This window comes from Pogoniulus pusillus, chromosome 8 (assembly GCF_015220805.1).
Source record: "Pogoniulus pusillus isolate bPogPus1 chromosome 8, bPogPus1.pri, whole genome shotgun sequence".
Taxonomy (NCBI): Eukaryota; Metazoa; Chordata; class Aves; order Piciformes; family Lybiidae; genus Pogoniulus; species Pogoniulus pusillus.
In genome coordinates this window covers 19,009,364-19,032,038 of record NC_087271.1, presented here as the reverse complement: position 1 = coordinate 19,032,038, position 22,675 = coordinate 19,009,364, and the positions used below count along the sequence as shown (strand labels likewise).

Here is a 22,675-nt window from a genome sequence, read left to right as displayed (position 1 = left end):
AAAATGGCAGCTCAAGTAGAGATGTTTCTGGTGGAAATAAACCCTTCCCAGATGGTGCTGGTCTAAGAAATACCTTTACACTTAGTTTGCAACATGTATTTGCTTAAGAAATGCTTTAACTGATGGCAAGCTGGTGACTTGATCTACTTAAATCGAGCACAATGCAGTTAAACTACATCTATTTGGTTAAATTTAGTCTAGATAGTTAAGTGGAGTCCCTTTGGTTAAAGTGAGCACATGCAGTTAAACTGAATCTATCTATAATCATAGAATCATATCTGGTTAAATCCAGTCTACCTACTTAAGTGGAGTCCATCTAGTTGAATGGAGTCCAACTAGCTAAATTGAATCTAACTGGTTAAAGACAGCCCACCTAGTTACATGGAGTCCATCTAATCAAGTCAAGTTTGTCTAGTTAAGCTGAGTCCATCTAGTTAAATTGAGCCCATCTAGCTAAATTGAGCCCATCTAGTTAAACTGAGCCGACCTAGTTAAACTGAGCCCACCTAGTTAAAAGGAGTCCATCTAGTTAAATGGAGTTTGTCTAGTTAAATAGAACTCATCTAGTTAAATTGAGCTCACCTACCTAAATAGAGTTGATCTAATTAAATTGGGCCCACATACTTAAATGGAGTCCATCTAGTTAAATGGAGTTTGTCTGGTTAGAGTTCATCTAGTTAAATGAAGCCCATCTAGTTAAATTGAGCCCACTTAGTTAAATGGAATCCATCTAGTTAAACAGAATCCATCTAGTTAAATGGAGTCCATCTAATTAATTGAAGCCCATCTAGTTAAATTAAGCCCAGTTACTCAAATGTAATCCATCTAGTTAAATGGACTCTGTCTACTCAAATGAAACCCACCTAAGTGAAGTCCATCTAGTTAAACTGAGCCCACTTAGTTAAATGGAGTCCATAGTAAGCCCTGCAGGTGCCAGCCCGTTCCCAGTTGTTTGGCACACATGATAAGCAAGGCTCTAAGAAGCTGGGCTGTCTGGTGGAAGTTTTGATGCTGAGAATGCCCAGGCACTGCAGTGCAGCATCTGCTTCATGAGAAGACACTGCCCATGGCCAGCAAGACACTGGGCTGTGCAGGTCCCAGGCTAGCTTGTCCTCTGGACGCTGGGCTGTGCAGGACCAAGGCTAGCTTGTCCCCTGGATGCTGGGCTGTGCAGTACTGAGGCTAACTTGTGCCCTGGACACTGGGCTGTGCAGGTCCCAGGATAGCTTGTCCCCTGGATGCTAGGCTGTGCAGTACCAAGGCTAGCTTATCCTCTGGATGCTGGGCTGTGCAGGTCCCAGGCTAGCTTGTCCCCTGGATGCTAGGCTGTGCAGGACCCAGGCTAGCTTATCCTCTGGATGCTGGGCTGTGCAGGTCCCAGGCTAGCTTGTCCCCTGGATGCTAGGCTGTGCAGTACCGAGGCTAGCTTATCCTCTGGATGCTGGGCTGTGCAGGACCCAGGCTAGCTTGTCCCCTGTGCTCACCAGGAGCAGTCACAAAGCTCATGAGACAGTGCAGAGCCACTTTGTACAGGGTTTCTCCTCTGCCACTGCTGCTCTTCAGTGCTAAATACACGTTTTTGGTTGCACTGCTGTGCCAAAATTTGGCCACCTTGGCAAAAAACAAAACAAAACAAAACAAAACAAAAAAACCCAAACCCAAGACTTGTACCACATTCTACAGCGCAGTTTGCAAACGACAGATGCCAACATAATTCATCTGCTGTCAGCGTTGAAGTCTTTTCTGGTATCCATTTTTATGTACAACCTAGCGATGTATTTGCTTCCGTGTGAGCCAGTGCATGCCTCAAAGAAGCTCTCTATTTCTTGGTTAACTGTTTTGTTTGCTTAAAACTAAAACTCTTGTGATATTAACCATATCTATATCTATCTATATATGTGTGATACTTAATTCAAGGAGCATGTGTGTTCATATCCTGTCACGTGGTTGTTTCCTCTACTCAGACCGCTGCTTACAAACACAACACAGTTAGCCTTGGCATGCTGCAGTCTGGAGGGTTTTCAGCAATGCATGCCGGCAGAAGCATGACTTTAAACTTGCAGCCTAAATCTAAATTTGAAAACCAAATGCTTCAAGAGCTACCTCTACCGAAAGTAAGTATGGGATAGCCAGCACCTACCAGCCTTACCAAACCAATTCTTAACAATATTACTCCTTTGCTTTTGGTTTTGTTGGTTGTTTTTTTTCCCCTCTGGTTTAGCTTTCTTTATTTATTTGTTTATTTGCCAGTTACTCATGCTTAGACTACACACAATCCAAAAAGCAAAGATGGATGAGAGCTCACACTTGGGTTTTACTTCTTGGTTTTCCTACTGGAGTTCTGATCTTGCTTTTTGGATTCGGTAGCTCACCTGGCTGTCATTGGCGCTTCCTTGCTCTCGTCTACCCAGACCGACACCATTATTTCTCCTGGTGACCTGACTCGTGCACCAGCAAGGAGAGTGTGTTTTGGGTTGTGACTGTTTGAGCTGAGAAAAAGTGGAGGGGGAAATGGTTAATGTGCAGTTAAACAGGCTCCAGGAGACAGAGATTCCAGTACTTAGAGGTTAATGATTGGGTTCGTTAATTGGCGCTGCCCCCAGAAAGAATAAAGGCTTCCTCTTTTGAGCGCAGGGCTACCATACCTAAGCTGATTTGAAGCCTTTGCTGGGTAATGCCTCTAGGAAGACAATAATATTTTTGGTTTTCTTAGTGTTTATTTCACAGAGAATGGCTTAGGTTGGAAGGGACCTTAGTGATCACCTACTCCAGCCTCCCTGCCTCTCAACTAGACTTGGTTGCTTAGGGCCTCATTGATTCTGTGTTGTTGACAAATGCCTTCGTACAAAATGATACACAATCAAATGTTCGGTGGGGAAAGCACGTATGACAAGCCAGAGAAGGACACAGATCCATGGGGTCATTTACCTTGGAAAAGACCTTTTAGATCACAGAGTCCAACCGCTAACCCAGCACTGCCAGCTCACCACTAAACCATGGCCCTCAGCACTGCGTCTGCACAGCTTTGAAACTCCTCCAGAGATGAGGACTTCACCACTGCCCTGGGCCAGACCTTGACAGCCCTCAAGGGCAAGAAATTGTTCCTCATGTTCCAACCTAAATCTCCCCTGGCCCAACTTGATGACATTTCCTCTTGTTGCTTCTTCCTTGGGAGAAGAGACCAACCCCACCTGGCTCCAACCTCCTTACAGTCCCTCTCTTCTGCAGAGAGTCAGAAGGTCTCCCTTCAGCCTCCTTTACTCCAGGCTGAACAACCCCAGTTCCCTCAGCTGCTGCTCACAAGATTTCTGCTCTAAACATTGTAGAAGTGTTGTAAGAGTGGCAGAGAGGGGATGACGAGCCCTCGCTCTGCATCATATCTGGCCACATCAGAGTTCTGGCAGCCGGTTGTAGCCCCTTGCAAGTGGTGGCACTGCTGGGGCTGTGTGTAAAGGGACGAGCATCATTAAGTCTCCTACTGCATTAGCAGCAGGAGCTGTTGGTACCAATTAGCAACATCTCTGTGGGTAATTACAGGGTAGCAGAGCACAGATCCAGGCACAGAAATGTGATCATCTGCGCTGGTAATTGCCAGGCTGGCCTCGGGTGTGGGTTGGCCAAGGCCAGCTGGCAACCTTCCAGTCCATCCCTGGTCGCAGCTTCACAGTCTCCACTGGCCAGAAATTCCCAAAAGAGGGTTCCAATGACCCAGTAAAGAGTTTCAATCCAAGCTTTTTTACAAGAATAAGATCATTTCACAGTAGCAACATGACCAGATTGTGGTGGTTGGCCAAGGACAGGTCTCAGCCCCACTTAGCTTACTAAACAGAGGCATGCAGGTCGCACATGAGGCTCCCAAGCAAGGCTGTGATAAATTAGCAGTGCACACAGACACTCAGATCACTGCCAGGCTTCTCCTGCTCTCCACACACTTTGTCAACACCTCCCATCCCTGGTTTTAAACAAGTCCTAATGTTAGTATGTGCTTCTCTGTCGTTGAGTTGGTGACATCTAGGTCCAATCTTACCTGTAGCCATGTGTGTGTGTGTTTGGGCACAGACAGCTTTCTGGTGTTGGTCATACTGTTGTTTTCACCCAAAGAATTTGTTTGTCTCCTTGAGTTTATTCTAATTCTTGTCACAAGTCATAGGTTTAGGTCAGAAGGGATCTTGAAGATCATCTAGTTTCAACCCCTCTGCCACAGGCAGGGACATTTTCCCCTAGACCAGGTTGCCCAAGTCCTCATCCAGCCTGGCTCTGAACACCTCTAGACCAGGCTGGATGGGGGCCTTGAGCAACTTGTCCCTGTAAGAAATCCATTTTGGCATCAACTCCAAATAATGGTGGTGTTTTCCAAGCACACTTAGGAGTAAGGTGTTCTATACACCTCACTTTCAAAGAGCTTTTAGGCTGAAGAATATTGCTGAAATATGGAGGTCTGAGGACAGTCATGGAGCTGTTCAGAGTGATGATGTTTTGGGATGTGGTTTTAAGTGAATTTTTCTGCTTTATACCTCACCAGCATTTCATTGCTACATACTCATCTAAAATGTGATGCTGAACTGCATGGGGGGTAGGGGGAGGGATTGTCTTTCTCTTGCTGTTTGGGAAAATGATTACTGAGCAAACAGTCTGAATGTTTAGTATTGTGTCATTTTAATCCTTCACATGTTCCAAAGGATTTGCATTTCTTAATGAATCCAGGCCACAACAGCTTCATCTTTCTTCTCTTCTTCCTCCCCTTTCTTGTGGCCTCGATTCAAGAGAGTAATGAGTGAGGTCTAATTGTCCCCTGAACAATCAGGAAACCAAGTACAGAAGTTCCTGATGTCCAGAAAGTTTCTTACATCAGTTCTACTCGGTGTAAAATGGTTGAACTGCTGCTTTTCATTTCTCACCTCAACCTCATAGCTCGAATGCAGTCTGCCCCAGCTCTAGAAATGAACAATATTACAAGTAGACAAATTCATTTTGCTGCAGAAAAGCAAAAGGAAAAGCTGTTATGACAGATTTCTCCTTTTTATTGAGAAAGCAGAGAGCACCCTCTATTATTTCTTGCTTTTCCCATTTCTGAGTGCAAATTCACCTCTGCAGATTAGTCACTCGCTTATAAAACCAGCAGAGCGTTGCCTGCAGTGACAAAGAAGAATGCTTCCAAGTTCTTGGCAGCAATCTTGGAAAGCTTAGAAAAGCTGATGGCTTGGTGCACTTCGTTCCTCCAAAGTGCTTAGTGCCACCCTCCTTTGGGAATAATCAGCATATCCCAAGAATGGTGGAATCACAAAGTGGTTTGGGTGGGAAGGGACCTCTCAAGCTCCACCTAGTCTAACCTCCATGCAGTCAGCAGGGACAGCTGCGACTAGAGCAGGTTGCTCAGAGCTCCAAACCTGATCTGCAATGATGCCAGGGATGGGGCAGCTACTGCCTCTCTGGCCAATCAAAACCAAAGTCTCACCACCCTCAGTGTCAAACATTTCTCCCTTCTCTCCAGTCTGAATCTCCCTCCTTGAGTCCAGACAATCACTCTGTGTCCTGTCACAACAGGCCCTGCTCAGAAGTCTGTCCTCAGCTTTCTGAGCAGTCCATTTAAGACCTTAAAGGCCACCAGAAGGTCTATACTCCAGGCCAAACAAGCCCATTTCTCTTAGCCTGGCCTCACAGCAGAGGGCTTCCAGCCCTTGGATCACTGCTGTGGTCTTCCACTGAGCAGGAGCCCCAGGTGTTTCCTTGGGAAGCTGCCACACTGAGCCCCTCTTTCTCCGTGTGCTGAGGACACCTCAACCATTGCCATAAATTCATCTCACACAGAGAGGAGCAGATTCCAGCACAGCCCTGGGCACCTTGGGCCGTGGGTGGCTCTGGAAGAGATGACTCACATCACCAAGATGATGACCTTTTCTTTCCCTTGTTTTTCACTCCTTCACAGAGCAGGAATTTTTGCCCTTGTACCTTTTCACTGCAGGAGCTGTTTACTGCTCTGATCTCACATGATGAACCCCCTCCTTTTGGGTGAGGGTTATGTGGAGCAAACAGGGCAAAACAGATGGTTGTAGGCACAAAGAGCCAGATCTATGCCCAAATTGGAACCCAAGGGTCTAGCTGTGTGTGAGGGACTCAGAGCCATGGCACTAGGCTTCATAGAATCATTTAGGTTGGGAAAGACCTTTAAGATCATTGAGTCCAACCACTAACCCATCACTTCCCAGGTCACCACTACACCATGACCCTCAGCACCACATCTCTACCACTCTGAAACTGCTCCAAAGATGTGGTGTCTTTGAGAGCACTGGACCAGTGCTGAGCTGTGAGGGACAGCTTAAGGAAAAAGTCCCAAGACTGGTCTAATTTTCCCATTTTTTTCATATGTGTAAAAAAAATCTCTGCAGGGAGCCTTATAAATATGTAAAGGAGTCTTTATAAAGATGTGTAGGGTGAGTGGCAGGAGGCTGGAGCCAGGCTTTGATGGGTGATGCCCAGTGCCAGGACAAGGGGCAATGGGTGGCAGCTGAGGCATAGGAACTTTCATGTAACCATGAGGAGAATTTTTTACCCTGTGAGGGTGGCAGAGCACTGGAACAGGCTGCCCAGGGGGGCTGTGGAGTCTCCCTCCCTGGAGATACTCAAAACCTGCCTGGATATGTTCCTGTGTGATCTGCTCTAGGAGATCCTGCTGTGGCAGGGGGGTTGGACTGGATGAGCTTTGGAGGTCCCTTCCAGCCCCTGACCTTCTGTGATTCCATGATTCTGTGTGTGAGGTGGTGTAGTTGCAAGAGGGAAAATATTTTCCTAGTGGCATTTAACATAAGGAAAATAATATCTCCCAAATCACATCTTCCCTCATTTCCCTGGAAGTTCCCTTGAACGATGAGGAAGTTTTCTTTGACTTGAAACAATTCAGGTTGACTTTTGTTGGTTTGTTTTGGTGTTTTTCCACCTGACCTTGGAGGAGCCCAATTTTGATCACAATTTACTTCTATTTACTTTTCAAGGATTTTTTTTTTTCAGGCTTGGCTTAAAAAAAAGGAAAAAAAAAAAAAAGAAAAAAAGAAAAAAAAATCTTAACCAACCAGTTTTATTGTGGCTTTTCAGTATATTACAGGGGGGCCACAAGAAATCTGGGGAGGGACTTTTTAGGCTGTCAGGCAGTGCTAGGGCTGGGGGAATGGAACAAAGCTAGAAATGGGTAGATTCAGTCTGGATGTGAGGAAGAAGTTCTCCAGCATGAGGGTGGTGAGAGCCTACAAGGGGTTACCCAGGGAGGTGGTGGAAGCCTCATCCCTGGAGGTGTTTAAGGCCAGACTGGATGAGGTTCTGGCCAGCCTGATCTAGTGTGAGTTGTCCCTGCCCACGGCAGAGGGGTTTGAACTGGATGATGCTTGTGGTCCCTTCCAACCCTGCCTGGTTCTATGATTCTATGATTCAGTTACCAGTTTGATATTTCAAAGCAACAGTCCCGTTTGCTCTTTCAGCCATCTAGAGAAGTGTTTCATGATTTTTTAATCTTTTTTTTAATATATAATCATGAAGCTGGAAATGGAGGAATGACAGAGGGGAAGAATAGGCTTTTTTTTTTTTTCCCTGTTTTTTGAGTTTGCAGATTGCCATTAATCAGAACTGAATAAGCAATTAACTGAGTATGCACTGAAGCAGGCTAAGTGGTGTCAGAACACAGTGTTGGCGTTTATGGAGGGGAATCCTGGCACCAACAATAAAAATTTAACAACAACAAAAAAAATCATAGCCACATTCAACAAATTTCCAGCTATGGTAAAGAAATAGAGATAGAAAAGCAGGATGGAGCAAGAGAAAAAGAGTAGATGGCCTTAAAAATACTGAAAAGAGGAGTGAAATAACCAGGGGGAAACCTGATGAAGGAGCTAGAAGTGGACAAAAATCACAATGGCATCAAGCTCGTTTAGGACACTTTAAATGTGTGATGTGTCCATTCATAATTGGCAAAGTAGTTAATTGCTGATGAATATTGGACAGATGATCTTTAGAGCTCCCTTTCAATCCTTAACATTCTGTGATTTTTGTGATTGCCTAATAGCTAAGAATAAGCCCAGCCACAGGCTAGAGAGAGCTGGGTGAGTAGCACACCCCAGGCTGGTACAAAGGCTGTACCACGAGCCACAAGCCCAAGATCACAGAATCACAGAATGGTAGAGGTTGGAAGAGACCTCTGGTGATCATCCAGCCCAACCCCCCTGCCAAAGCAGGATCACGTAGGGCAGGTCACACAGGAGTGCATCCAGATGGGTCTTGAAATTTCGTCTCCAGAGAAGGAGACTCTGCAACCTCTCTGGGCAGCCTGTTCCAGGGCTCCACCACCCTCACAACAAAAAAGTTTTTCCTCGTGTTGAGGTGAAACTTCCTAGGTTCCAGTTCTTGTCCATTGCCTCTTGTCCTATCAGAGGACTCCACTGAAAAAGAGACTGGCACCATCTTCTTGACACCCACCCTTCAGGTATTTATAAACGTAATAGGATCCCCTCTGGGGCTGCTCTTCTGCAGGCTCAACAGCCCCAGGGCTCTCAGCCCTTCCTCCCCACAGAGCTGCTTCAGGCTCCTCAGCATCTTTGGAGCCTCCCCTGGACTCTGCAGTAGTTCTCTGTCTCTCTTGAACTGGGGAGCCCAGAACTGGACCCAGCGCTCCAGATGTGGTTTGAGTAGGACAGTGTAGAGGGAGGACTAAAGGAGCATTTTCTGAAGAAATATAATTGATCTTGGTGGCAAGTTCTTAGTAGGGAAGTTTTTGATGACTGAACAAGCCATGAGAAGCTTCTAACTCAAGTGATCAGTGGCAGACTGCACATTTAAAACAGGGAGCTTTGCCCAAATTTGGTTCTCCGAAACTAACGAGCTACCTTAAATTCATTTTCTCTCTCTTTTTCTTTCCCCTCATCATTCATTATTCTCATTATTCCTCTTGTATACCTTTTCAATCTGCCCTGCTTGCCAAGAGCCCCTCAGAAATACAACTGCACGTTCACGAGACACCCTAGAACTGTGAAAGGATTTCCATGTTAGCCGTAGTGTGTTGCAGTTTAACTGTGGGTTTGATTTAACTGAAATGGGGAAAACAAAAACAAAAAGGAAGAGAGGATTTTGCTGTGGTGCTGACTAAAGGCTGCCCCTACCATTTGTGCAACAGACCCCGTCGCAGCAGAGCAGCATTCTGGACAACGGGCAGGAGGAGGTGACAGTGGGCAGCCAGTGGAACCCCTACCCGCTGGGGCGGCGGGACGTGCCGCCGGACACCGTCGCCAAGAAGGTAAGCAAGCCACCAGCACAGCTGGGCACCAGAGCTGCCCCGGGCTCCTTTTTCCCAGTGAACCCTTGGAAAGAGAAGGAGGAGAAGAGGTTGATGAGGATAGGTTTGGGAAATGCGTATTTGTCTGCCAAAGTTGAAAGCAATGATGGTTATGAATCAAGGGTGGTGTTTTCACGCCTGGGGTTGGATTTCTTTATGCAAATGCTGGTACTTAAAGGGTGTGAGATATCCTCAGTGGGCTTGGCAGGTGTCTTCCTCCCTCTTGTCCTGACAAGTCTTCGTTCCAAATGTGTGAGTTGTCCATAGTGGGCTTGGCAAGCGTCTTCCTCTCTCGTCCTGACAAGTCCTCATTCCAATTTCAATTCCATTCTTCAGTTCATCACAACAAAATGAGTGTGTCGAGATGGAGGCCAGCCCAGTGTCTGGATGCTCATGGACATCTTGGCAGAGACATCCAGACTGGTGTTCATCATCATTTGCTGATGAACTCGCTAGAAAAGGCTCTAATTTCTAGTACCTTGTGATGGTAGATATTAAATCCCAGTGCTCAGATCTGGCTGTTTGGATGCAAACACTGGCTGTGCTCTCTTGGCTCCACTCCTCCTCTGACAAACTGCCATTTTTGGATGCTCTCACCGTAAAGCTGCAGAATGGAGGCTCTTGACAAACCAACACTGTGTTTGCAATCAGTTTTGGAAGGTGGAGCTGAACATGTAAGCAGTAGCAAGGACATGGGTTATTGTCGAGATGGAGACTGGTCCTGCTCACTCCTGAAGTCTTGTGAGTGAATAAAATGTGAAAGTCTTGATGTGGACACTGCCAATTTCTGCAAGCTAATTAACCACCAGCACTGACAAGGCACATACTGGTTTCACATCTTTATAGAACCACAGAATCTCTTTGGCTGGAAAAGACCTCTAAGACCATAAAGCCCAACAGTCAACAACCAACACACTTTTAGAAGCAGTAGCCCTTGACTTCATCCAAGAGTAACAACAAGAGATACACATCAAATCAGAAAGGTCAGAAAGGACTACCAGGTCACTACTAAACCAGATCCTCCAGCACCATGCACCAGAGAATCGCTTGAAGATAGATGACCAAAGCCAGCACACCCAGGACAGCTCAGAGACTCCTTCCAAGCCTAGGGAGGATGATTCACGCATTCACAGATTGCATTGGGTTGGAAAGGACCCTCAAATGTTCATCTTGTCCAGCTGCCCTGCAGTGAGCAGCAATACTTCCCACTAGATCAGGCTGCCCAGGGTCACATCGAGTCTGATTTTGAATGATCATAGAATCACAGAATTGTAGAATCAGCCAAGTTGGAAGAGACCTCCGAGATCATCCAGTCCAACTTAGCACCCATCCAATCAACTAGACCACGGCACTAAGTGCCCCATACAATCTTTTCTTGAACACCTCCAGGGACAGCATCTCCACCACCTCCCTGGGCAGCCCATCCCAATGCCAATCACTCTCTCTGGCAAGAACTTCCTCCTAACATCCAGCCTAGACCTCCTCTGGCACAATTTGAGGTTGTGTCCCCTCATTCTGTTGCTGGTTGCCTGAGAGAAGAGACCAACCCCACCTGGCTACAACCTCCCTTCAGGTAGTTGTAGAGAGCAATGAGGTCTGCCCTGAGCCTCCTCTTCTCTAGGCTGAACACCCCCAGCTCCCTCAGCTTCTCCTCATAAGGCTGTGCTCTAGAAGGAGGAAGAGGTCCTGGTGTTGTTTGCTGGAGTTGGCTCTGACAGTCAAGTTATTTGAAAGGTTCTCTATCCTCTGATATTCAGGAAACTTGGATAGAACACTTAAGAGGAGCCAACTGCTTATCTTCAATGGCATATTGGACAAAAACTGAATCACAGTGGTTGGAAAGGACCTCTGGAGATGATCTAGTCCAACCCAAACTCTGCATTTGCCCATCCCCATCTACCACAGCCTCTGTCATGCGTTTGTTCATCACCATCAGTGTTACCAAAGTAGGCAACTGCAGCTTCTGTTTTCTTCTCAATATTTGAGCATCTAGCTGCCCAGATGAGGGAAGCTGAGAGGCTGCCCAGGGATGTCGTGGATGCCCCCTTCCTAGAGGTGTTCAAGGCCAAGTTGGATGAGGCCTTGAGCAACCTGATATAGTGGAAGGTATCCTGGAACTAGATGATCTTTAAGGTCCCTTCCAACCCAAACCATCCTAAGAACCTATGAAAGTTCAAGCATCAGAAAATTCCTTACCTGTTACTTCTGAGACAAACATTAAAAAGACACAGTAGAAGATGTAGATGTTTATGAGTCTTGACAATGCATTTACAGTTCTATGACATCTATACTTCCATAAAATGGATTCAGTCTCCTTCTGTCTTAGAAAGACATTCATAAAAAACCCACTTTGAATAGTGAAGACCTATTTTTGGGACCTGTAAGCTTCAAATGTAGATGACAGTCATTATAGTTCTTGAATTCCTATAGATTAATGGAAGTGCATAAATATGTTGAAAATGTACTCCACATCTAATAAAAAGGAACACCTCCCTGGAGGTGTTCAAGAAAAGCCTGGATGAGGCACTTAGTGCCATGGTCTAGTTGACTGGCTAGGGCTGGGTGCTAGGTTGGACTGGATGAGCTTGGAGGTCTCTTCCAACCTGGTTGATCCTATGATTGCATGACCCAGCTGAAATATGCTTAACTCAGTGGAGCAAACCATTTCTCCATCCCTTGGCACCTCCTTAACTTACACTGTAAATACCAGAGAGTGGGCTGAGAATAATTAACTTTCCTAGTGGATGTCAGCTAAAGCAAAGGGCACGAGGGAAATCTGGGAAAGCAGGCTGCATAAGAGATTTCTTTTGGGGTCTGCAGAATAAATAACTCCATTTTTTTTCCCTGAAAGGCAGCTTATGCCACATCCAGCAAGAGTCACAGTGTGTCTACGCAAGGAGAAGTGATATCATCTCTGCAAAGTCTATTACAGGAGCAAGGAAAATGAATTCTGAAATTTATTTACCCACCATCCTCAGGAGGAGGTTTGCAGTGTACTAATCTCTTCTCCATAGACAGCGACCTCCAGTCTCCTGCTTTCCTGGCATCTGGGGAGGAAAACAGAACAATTGTTGGAAGTCAGGCTCAGAAAACCTTCTCTAGAATTGAAATTCAATGTAAGGAATAGTTGAACATCAGAAGTTCCATCTAAACATGAGGAGGAACTTCTTTAATGTAAGGGTGATGGAGCACTGGAGCAAGCTGCTTAGAGAGCTGATGGTATTTCCATCTCTGGAGACATTCAAAACCCAGCTGGATGTGCTCCTGTGTGACCTTATTTAGGTGAACCTGACTTGGCATGGAGGGTTGGACTTGATTTCCAGAGGTCCTTTCCAACCTCTACCATTCTGTGATTCTGTGAAATGACAGGATCACAGGCTCACAGGATGTCAGGGGTTGGAAGGGACCCAAAGAGATCATCCAGTCCAACCCCCCTGCTAGAGCAGGACCACACAATCTAGCTCAGGCCACACAAGAACACATCCAGACAGGCCTTGAAAGGCTCCACAGAAGGAGACTCCACAACCTCTCTGGGCAGCCTGTGCCAGCGCTCTGGGACCCTTCCAGTCAAGAAGCTCCCCCTTGCATTGAGGTAGAACCTCCTGTGCTGCAGCTTCTGTCTATTGCTCCTTGTCCTACCCAGGCAGCAAGTGAGCAGAGCCTGTCCCCACTCTCCTGACCCCCAGCCCTCAAAGTTTTATAAACTTTGATTAAATCCCCTCTCAGTCTTCTCTTCTCCAGACTAAACAGCCCCAGGTCCTTCAGCCTCTCCTCCTCAGGCAGTGCTCCAGTCCCCTCATCATCCTTGTAGCCCTCTGCTGGACCCTCTCCAGCAGATCCCTGTCCTTCTTAAATTGGGGAGCCCAAACCTGAACACAGGTCAGGAATATAAACTGTGGGAGACATATGAAGGGCTCCTGCAGCACAGAATCCTGCGTGGCAGAGATGTAATTTGGAAATTCACCTGGAGGCATTCCTGGAGGTGTTCAAGAAGAGCATATGCTGTAGATATAGAGGGACTCTGTGCACACACTGCTCCATGGTCCTATATTACCCATGCATAAAGGGCTACTACAGGTGTAGCAATGGCTCCTTGTGTAGGTTACGTTGTGAATACTGCGGCTCAGGGGTGACCTTATTGCTGTCTACAACTACCTGAGGGGTGGTTGTGGCCAGGAGGAGGTTGCTCTCTTCTCTCAGGTGGCCAGCACCAGAACAAGAGGACACAGCCTCAGGCTGTGCCAGGGAGATTTAGGCTCGAGGTGAGGAGAAAGTTCTTCCCTGAGAGAGTCATTGGACACTGGAATGGGCTGCCCGGGGAGGTGGTGGAGTCGCCGTCCCTGGGGCTGTTCAAGGCAGGATTGGACGTGGCACTTGGTGCCATGGTCTGGCCTTGAGCTCTGTAGTAAAGGGTTGGACTTGATGATCTGTGAGGTCTCTTCCAATCCTAATAATACTGTGATACTGTGATAATCATTGTGCAATTATGTGGGGTGGGACTGGTTGTTTCTGCCTCTTCTGCTGTTCATAATGCACCTCAAATGCCATCTCTACTTGAAGCATGATCCTTTTTTGTCATCACCCCATAGTGTATGGGCTCCCTGATGGAGAAGTTGGATATTTTCATCTTCACACTGAATAATTCTTAACCAATTTGGTAGAAGACTACTACAGTTTTTCTGCTTCCTGGAAGACAACTGCTTCTGTCATGTCAACAACATCAACTGGATTCTCCAGCAAAAGAGAAGGAGTAGAAGTGTGGTGGAGGATCACCAAAAGGGAACTTGAAAACTCCTCCTTTTTCAACCCAGAGTAGATTTAGGTTGGACATTACGAAGAACTTCTTTACTATGAGAGTAGTAGAGCCCTGGAACAGGTTGCCCAGGAAGGTGGTGGAGGCCACATCCCTGAAGACATTCAAAATTAGGTTTGATGGATCTCTCAGCAACCTGATACAGTTGGGAACATCCCTGCTGACTGCAGGGGGCTTGTACAAGATGGCCTTTAAAGGTCCTTTCCAACCCAATGCATCCTATGATGCTGTGAAAAAGAGAGGTTGAAGAGTGAGATTGAGGATGGAAAAGGAGCAGATAGGAGCTGAGCAGACCTGAGTGCACATGATGACCCTCTGAGAATGAGGCACACAGGCTTGGGGCTGCGTAGGACTGCAGTAGTTGGCTTCTGCTGCTGCAAGATCACAGCAGCCCACACGAAGACTGAAGCTGTGCAAAGTCTTAGAGGTCCCTACATGGCTGTGAAGGTTTTGGTGGATGTGAAAGGAGCATATTGCTATGGAACTGGAGCAAAGCAGCTGCCTCAATACTGGGGCACATGAGTGTTTGAGTCACCATTTCTTTCCCTTTCTGCCTTAGGAATGCTGCTGCCAGCCATGACTGCGAGGCTGGAGGCTCTTTCTGTTTTGCTTCCAGCATCTGCTCTTTGAAAGAACCACAGAATCATAAAATCATTTTGCTTGGAAGAGACCTTTAAGATCATGGAGTCCAACCACTAACCCAGCACTGCCAGGTCATCACTAACCCATGTCCCTTGGTACCACACCTCCATGGCTTTGAGACCCCTCCAGAGATGATCTTTGAACCTGACAAAGAACATTTGGGGCTTTCAGTGAAGAAGCACATTTTTTTGGTATTGGACACAGACAACATCTGAGGCAGACAATCCACCTGCTGTGGGCTGCTGTGGTGGATCAGACCTGGGGCAAGAAGCAGAATTTATGGAATTCTGCTTTTTAGGACCCTCTTGTGATAAGTAGACACAACATGAAGTACAGAACCACACTGCACATGATCACCTGCTCCCCTTGCATCTTGGTACTATAAGGTGAAACAGATTCAGTTACCAGCTGTGGACACAGCTTGTGGCTGCTGAGGAGTTAATGAGGAGCTTAAAAAGTCCATCTTGAGCATTTTCCTTCCCTTCTGATCATGGTTGAATGGAAGATGTCTATGGGAGATGTGCACAGCACAGACTGACTTTACCAAGCACTCCCTGGAGTGACTTAGTCAAGGGTTCTTAAGCTCTTCATGTCCACAGGTGCAAGAGTGGTCAGGCATTGGAACAGGCTGCCCAGGGAGGTGCTAGAGTCACCATCCCTGGAGGTGTTGTTCAAGAAAAGTGTGGATGTGGCACATGGTTTGATGGCCATGGTGGTGTTGGGTTGAGGGTTGGACTTTAATGAGCTTAGAGGTCTTTTTCAACCCAAACAATTCTATGATTGCATGACTCTAAGATCATCAAGGCCAACCAGTGACCTAGGAAAGGTTTTTGGTTCAGAAAACATCCTGAGCAGAAGCAGGTATCATGACATGAGGAAAACCAAATCCATTTCTCAAACATCCTGTGTGGAAGACACTGGAGCAGACTGCCCAGGGAGGCTGTAGATGCCCCTCCCTGAAAGTATTCAAGGCCAGGTTGGAGGAGGCCTCAAGCAGCCTGCTCTAGTGGAAGGTGTCCCTGTCTATACCAAGGACACTGGAACTGGATGAGTTTTCAGGTCCCTTCCAACCCAAAGCAATCTATGAATGGTTGCTGAGTGCCACGGGCACAGCCTCACCACTTTTAATCATGGGGTTTTTTAGCCAGCCGTGGTCAGAAAGCAAACCTCTGCTGTGCTTTAGGAGGTTTGCTTTGAGTGGACTCTGTAAGTTGTGCTAATTGCTTCTTTTCAGCTTCCTGAATTTCTGGCCTAACGGGTTACGTTACCCACAGGCAGGTAGCCACATCCAGACCCTAATGGGATCGCAAAGCCTGCAGCACCGGAGCCGCGAGCAGCAGCAGCAGCAGCAGCAGTACGAAGGCAGCATGAACAAGGTCACCATCCAGCAGTACCAGCCACCACTGCCCATCCAGATCCCCTCCTCCCAGACCTCCAGGGCGCCACAGACAGGCAGATGTTTAATCCAAACCAAGGGGCAGAGGAGCACAGATGCCTACCAGGAGCAGGTGAGAAAGCAGGGCCAGAAAACGATTCACGGGCGGTTGTGTTGCTGCAGGCTGGGGGATGCTGAGACTGAGAGCAGCTCTGCAGAAAAGGACTCTGAGGTGCTGCTGGATGAGAAGCTGGGCATCTGCCAGCAATGGGCACTTGCAGCCCAGAAGGCCAAAGGCATCCTGGGATGGATGCATCAAAACAAGCCTGGGCAGCAGGTGGAGAGATGGGATTCTGTCCCTCTGCTCTGCTCTGCTCTGCTTGGCTGAGACCTCACCTGCAGGGCTGTGTCCAGCTCTGGGGTCCCCAACAAAAGGATACAGGCCTGCTGGAATGGGTCCAGAAGGCTGCAGCACCTCTCCTGTGGGAACAGTCTGGGACAGCTGGGGCTGTTCAGCCTGGAGAGGAAGACCTTAGAGCTGCACTTCAATATATGAAGGGGACCCACAGGAAGGCTGGGGAAGGACCTTTTGTAAAGGCTTGTGGTGATAGGATGAGAGGCAGTGGTTTGAAACTGGAGTAGGAGAGATTTAGGTTGGACATCAGGAGGAAGTTCTTCGCAGTGAGGGTGGTGAGACACTGGAACAGGTTGCCCAGGGAGGTGGTTGAGCCCCATCCCTGGAGAGATTCAAGATCATACTTGATGTGGCTCTGGGCAGCCTGATCTAGTTGGAGATGTCCCTGATGACAGAAGGTCTCCCCTCAGCCTCCTTTTCCCCAGGCTGAACAACTTCAGCTCCCTCAGCGGCTCCTCCCCAGCCCTGCTCTCCAGACCCCTGACCAGCTTTGCTGCCCTTCTCTAGACCTGATGCAGTTCCTCAATGTCCTTCTTGGAGTGAGGGCCCCAAATCTGAACCCAGCATTCAAGGCATGACCTCACCAGGTCCCAGCAGAGGAGGATCTGGGCTGTAGGTGCAGAAGGTGCCATTGTTCAGGCAGATTTTCCTGTTGCCATGGACTCATCTCACTGCATCTTTTTTACCTAGTTTTGTGTGAGGATAGAGAAGAATCCTGGCCTTGGATTTAGTATCAGTGGTGGAATAAGTGGACAAGGAAATCCATTCAAACCTTCTGATAAGGTAAGTTTCCAACTTCTGTCTGCATCGTCCTTCTTTTACAGAGACATAAAGAAGAGACAGAGATGAGGGAAATTTTAATGCACTTCTGTGTCAATAATTCAAGATTTTTTTTCCCCATACTTGGCTATTTATTTTGTTAAGGGGTTATTGGTGGTGCTTTTTTTTTAGTCCTAAGTTCCATTTTTAAGAGGTGGAGAAATCACTTCAGAGTAAAAGGAAGCTTAGTAAAATTCCATCTGGTGATGTTCAGGTGCACAGGGCTGCAAGGGTTAGGGAATGGCCTTACTGAGCTGTGAATGTATCTGGTTTGTGCTGTAGAACCCAGTAGAGTTTGATGAATTATAACAGAAAGACAACTGGAAATGTAAAACATTCTTGGCCAGACCAATTTAACACAAACTTCAGTCCCTGCAAGTTTCTCATTGGTGATCTTTGGTTGGGATTTCCAGACTCATTCCATTTAATGAACACAGCTCTCAGGCAATGCAACTATTCTCCCTCAAAACAGCATCATTTTTGTGGCCTCTTGTGAGACTGCACGTGGGAATTGCACTTCATGCCATCATGGGCTTCTTTTAACCATGGTTTAATGTATGACAGACTCGTGGAATTGTTTTGCTTGGAAAAGACCTTCAAGATCATCGAGTCCAACCCTCAACCCAACACCACCATGGCTGTTAAACCATGTCCCACAGTGCCATGCCCACACATTTCTTGAACACCTCCAGGGATGGTGACTCCAGCACCTCCCTGGGCAGCCTGTTGCAGTGCCTGACCCCTCTTGCAGGGAAGAAGTGGTTCCTAATATCCAACCTGAACCTACTCTGGCACAATTTCCAGCCATTTCCTCTCATTTATCACTTGCTTCTTGGGAGAAGAGACCAACCTCCACCTGGTTCCAACCCCCTTTCAGGAAGTTGTAAAGAGCCAGGTCTCCCTTCAGCCTCTTTTTCTCCAGGCTGAAATACCCCCAGTTCCCTCAGCTGCTCCTCATCAGCCCTGTTCTTCAGAACCTTCACCAGATTGGCTGCCCTTCTCTGGACCTGCTCCAGCACCTCAATATCCTTCTTGGAGTGAAGGGCCCAAAACTGAACCCAAGGTTTAAGGTGTCACTTTCCCAGTATCCAGTAAAGCAGCACAGTCACTTCCCTACACCATTGCTGATCCAAGCCTTCATAGCCACCTGGGCACAGACTGGCTCAATTTTGTGTCCTCCTTTGAGACTGCACATGAAAATTACACTTCATAACAGCCCATGTTTGATTTTATTTCTCTTTTGCTGGTTTAATGCCTGATGCTAGAACTAAGCTCTACTTCCACTGATAGAAGTTGAAATGGATGCCCCTTCCCTGCAGGTGTTCAAGACCAGGTTGGATGAGACTCTGAACAAGCTGCTCTAGTGCAAGGTGTCCCTGCCCATGGCAAGGGGGTTGGAACCAGATGGTCTTTAATGTCCCATCCAACCCAAACCAGTCTATGAGTCTATGATAGGATTAAAGAGGGGTCCAAAGCCAACTCTGGGTGAGGCTCCACCAGCGATATGTGTAGAGAGACTGAATTTTATCACTGACCGAAATGCAAAACTGGATATAAAGGGAGTTGTGAGGAGTTACATGGAAGGAATTCATCATTAAACCTTTCTCCTTTTTTGCTGTGCTGTTACTCTGAAACATTGCTTCCCACGCCTCTAAATCAGCTCCATCATGGTTTAAATGTCACAGAAGTGATAAGAGAGCGAGGCTGCCTCTTACCACGAGTGCTAGTGACGAGTTGAAGCCATGCATACTGATGCTGTCTGTAGGCTGCAATCAGTGGTGCTGGCAGTGAGCAAGCCTCTGCTCAGCAGCCTCAGTGACCAGCAGGATGACAGTGAGATGCCCAGAAGCAACCACTCATTTCAATGGCAGCCTGGTGTCACCAGTTAATGGCACGTGGATGACATAAAGCAGCCCCTGGCTCTGCTCCCGAGGAGCTCAGGCTGTTAGGAGGTTCACAGAGCCACCGGCCAGCACCTGACTGCATCTCTCAAGGACATGTCTGATGTGCACAGTGATCCCAAGCAGGGGATTTCTCTGCTGTCTCTGGGAAGCAACTGGAATTCAGGCCTAGGGTCTGCTCTGAGGTGTTGACCCAGGGTGACCACAGCAAAGGGAGGCAGAGGATGCAGGAGCAGAGGGTTGTAGGAGCTGTTAGGACACATTTCAAATGGGTTCATACATTCATTGCAAGGGACCTTAAAGATCATCGAGTACCAATTCCACCACCACCATGGGCAGGGGCACCTTCTACTAGACCAGGTTGCTCAAGGCCTCATCCAACCTAGCCTTGAACACCTCCAGGGAGGGGGCATCCAGAGCCTTTGCTCTGGAAGTTTCATTTACATATTTTGCTGAAATTCAGCAAGCACATCTCAAAACATCCTTTATTCCTTGACATGTTTCTCTTTTTTCCCCCTTTCAAAGCCCTTCACTCTTCAGACACTAGATGAAGTGGCATCTTACCAGCCACTGTACTGAATGCCCATGGTAAGGGGTTGGAATGAGATGATCTTTAAGGTCCCTTCCAACCCAAACCATGCTATGAATCTGTGAATATCAAGGCAGCTTTTAAATGTGTGAGGGTTTTTTTCCTAGAAGAAGGAAATAAAGATGGCTCTACTGATTATGCTATGCTTTATCCTGATAAATTAATGCTTGCTCCATTTTAATTACCCTCCTGATAAGCCTGTTCCTCTTTCCCTGTCCATATTGGACATTGCTTTCATAGAATGCCACCAGAGGATGGGGCATCTACCACCTCTCTGGGCAACTCTGTGATGGGGAACTGGAATTTCAAGTGATTATTCTGTTAATTTGAGGTGAGAAGTAGCCCAGGAGCATGGAAAGCTGCCACAAACCCATCCTACTGTGTGGTTACAAAGAGATCAGAAGAAGAATTTAGTGTCCAAGCATTGCTACAGTGTCTTAAAACACCACACCACCCCCCAGACAGCAGCTAGGGAGAGACCTGTATTTTGGGCACTAGTTCTTGGTGCTAGCATCCTAACCTCCTGTTACTTCTGACTTATAGGGTATCTTTGTTACTAGGGTTCAGCCTGATGGACCAGCATCCAGCCTGCTCCAGCCTGGCGACAAGATCCTCCAGGTAGGGCTGGATTTCCTTGTTCTGTGCCTCAAACTGAGCCAGTGACATGGTTGGCAGGACAGGTCACCTGCTGGATCTGTTACCATGCTGCTTTGGTATCAACCTACACCCAAATGGTACCAGCAGAACTTTAGCAGCTGGGCTCAGACTGAACAAAACCATCTGCAAACAAACTGGGGATGTGAAAAAGAGGTGCTGGGGTCTGCTTGTACTATGAGTCCGTGGGATGCTCGTGGGGAGATGAATCCAACCCAGTGAGCACACTGGGAGCACAGCAAGGACTGTCACAGAATCCTAGCAACCTGCAATCAGACAATCCCAGAAACCTGGAATCATAGGCTCACAAAATCCTAGAAACCTGGAATCATTGAATCATAGGATCATAGAAACGTGGAATCACTGAATCATAGAAACTTGAAATCATAGGATCATAGAAAGCTGGGATCATTGAATTATAGAACCATAGAAACTTGGAATCATAGGATCATAGAAACCTGGAATTACTGAATTATAGAATCATAGAAACTTGGAATCATAGGATCATAGAAACCTGGAATCACTGAATCATAGAATCATAGAAACTTGGAATCATAGGATCACAGAAAGCTGGAATCACTGAATCATAGGATCATAGAAACTTGGAATCATAGGATCATAGAAACCTGGAATCACTGAATCATAAAATCATAGAAACTTGGAATCATAGGATCATAGAAAGCTGGGATCAATCACAAAATCCTAGCAACCTTAGGATCATAGAATCATAGAATTCTAGAAACCTGGAATCATAGAATTGTAGAATCCTGGAATCCTAAAAACCTGGAATCATAGAACCATAGAATCCTAAAACTTGGAATCACTGAATCATTGACTCCTAGAAACAAGTTATCACTGAATCACAAAACCCTAGAAACCTAGAATCATAGAAACCTGGAATCATAGAATCCTAGAGTCTTGGAATCCTAGAATCCTTGGATTCTAGAATTCTAGAAACCTGGAATCATAGAATCCTAAAACCCTGGAATCATAGATTCCTAGAACTCTAGAAACCTAGAATCATAGAATCCTGGAATCCTAAAAACCTGGGATCATAGAGTTCTAGAAACATGGAATCACAGAATCCTAGAAACCTGGGACCCTGGAGCCACAGAATGCTAGAATCATAGCATCACAGAATTCTAGATTGGCTTGGCTTGGCTTGGAGAAGGCCTCCAAAGCTCATCCAGTCCAACCCCCCTGCAGTCACCAGGGATGTCTCCAACTAAAGCAGGTTGCTGAGAGCCCCCTGAAGCCCAGCTTTGAATGTCTCCAGGGATGGGGCCTCCACCACCTCCCTGGCCAACCTGTTCCAGTGTTCCACCTTCCCCATAGTAAAGAACTTCTTCCAAATGTCAAAACATTCAAGGTCAAATTGGATGGACCCAGAGGAACTTGATCTAGTTGCAGATGTCCCTATTCACTTCATGGGGGGCAGGGGGGGGGTCAGACAAGATGACCTTTAAAGGTCCTTTCCAACCCAATGCATTCTATGATTCTAATGCTCCTCATTTCACCTGGGGATGCTGAGTATGACACAGGGATGCCATCAGCAGCCTAGAGGAAGGGCACAGAGTGCAGGAAAGGGTTAATGCTCACAGCCTGTGCCTGGAGTGATCTCAGTGACACCATTTCAACTCTCAAATAAAAATAGTCCATCTTTTTTTCTCCCCCATGCTAACAGCACAAGGAGGTGTGGGGAGAGAGGAGCTTTGCAGGCAGCTTCACAAGCACAAGTGTCTGAGAAAGCAAAGCATGGTGACAACCTCCCCCTTTGCAGCTGGTGTGACACTGGTGGTAGGAGATGGGGTCACCTTTTAGGACAGAATTGTATCTGTCAATATTTTCCCCTCTTTTCTGCTGCTTTAGCATTCTTGAAAGCACTCAGATGAAAAACAGCTGCTCCTGAATCCACTGCTGGGTCATGGAAGCATCTGCATGACCTGCAGGTAAAACTCATTGTTTTGATTCCTGGAACCAAGATCTTCTGGCTTCTGTCTCTGTCACAGAGAATTCTGCTTTATTTTCTGTAAATAGGGAGGCTAATCCTCAACAGACCTCTCAAAGCTTCCTCAGGGACAGGAAGTGATGGCTATCCACCTGGAAAAGCAGGTTCCTCCCTGTCCTGCAAGGTTGTTTCCTCTATCATGCTCT

At 46.9% G+C, this 22,675-nt stretch overlaps 1 protein-coding gene across 6 annotated transcripts in view; it reads left to right on the top strand.

Moving 5' to 3' along the window:
* Positions 1-22,675, top strand: part of LRRC7 (leucine rich repeat containing 7) — a 216,308-nt gene that overhangs the window by 184,526 nt on the left and 9,107 nt on the right. For 2 of the 6 annotated variants that reach the window (XM_064147494.1, XM_064147492.1), the window contains exons 20-21: positions 9,155-9,274; positions 16,003-16,055. In XM_064147494.1, the coding sequence (XP_064003564.1) occupies positions 9,155-9,274; positions 16,003-16,010 (128 nt within the window). In that variant the 3' untranslated portion in view covers positions 16,011-16,055. Of the gene's footprint in view, positions 1-1,964; positions 2,115-9,154; positions 9,275-16,002; positions 16,277-17,248; positions 17,342-20,410; positions 20,486-22,675 lie in introns of those variants that run through there. The other 4 variants (XM_064147496.1, XM_064147490.1, XM_064147491.1 and 1 more) reach the window with 4 other exon arrangements.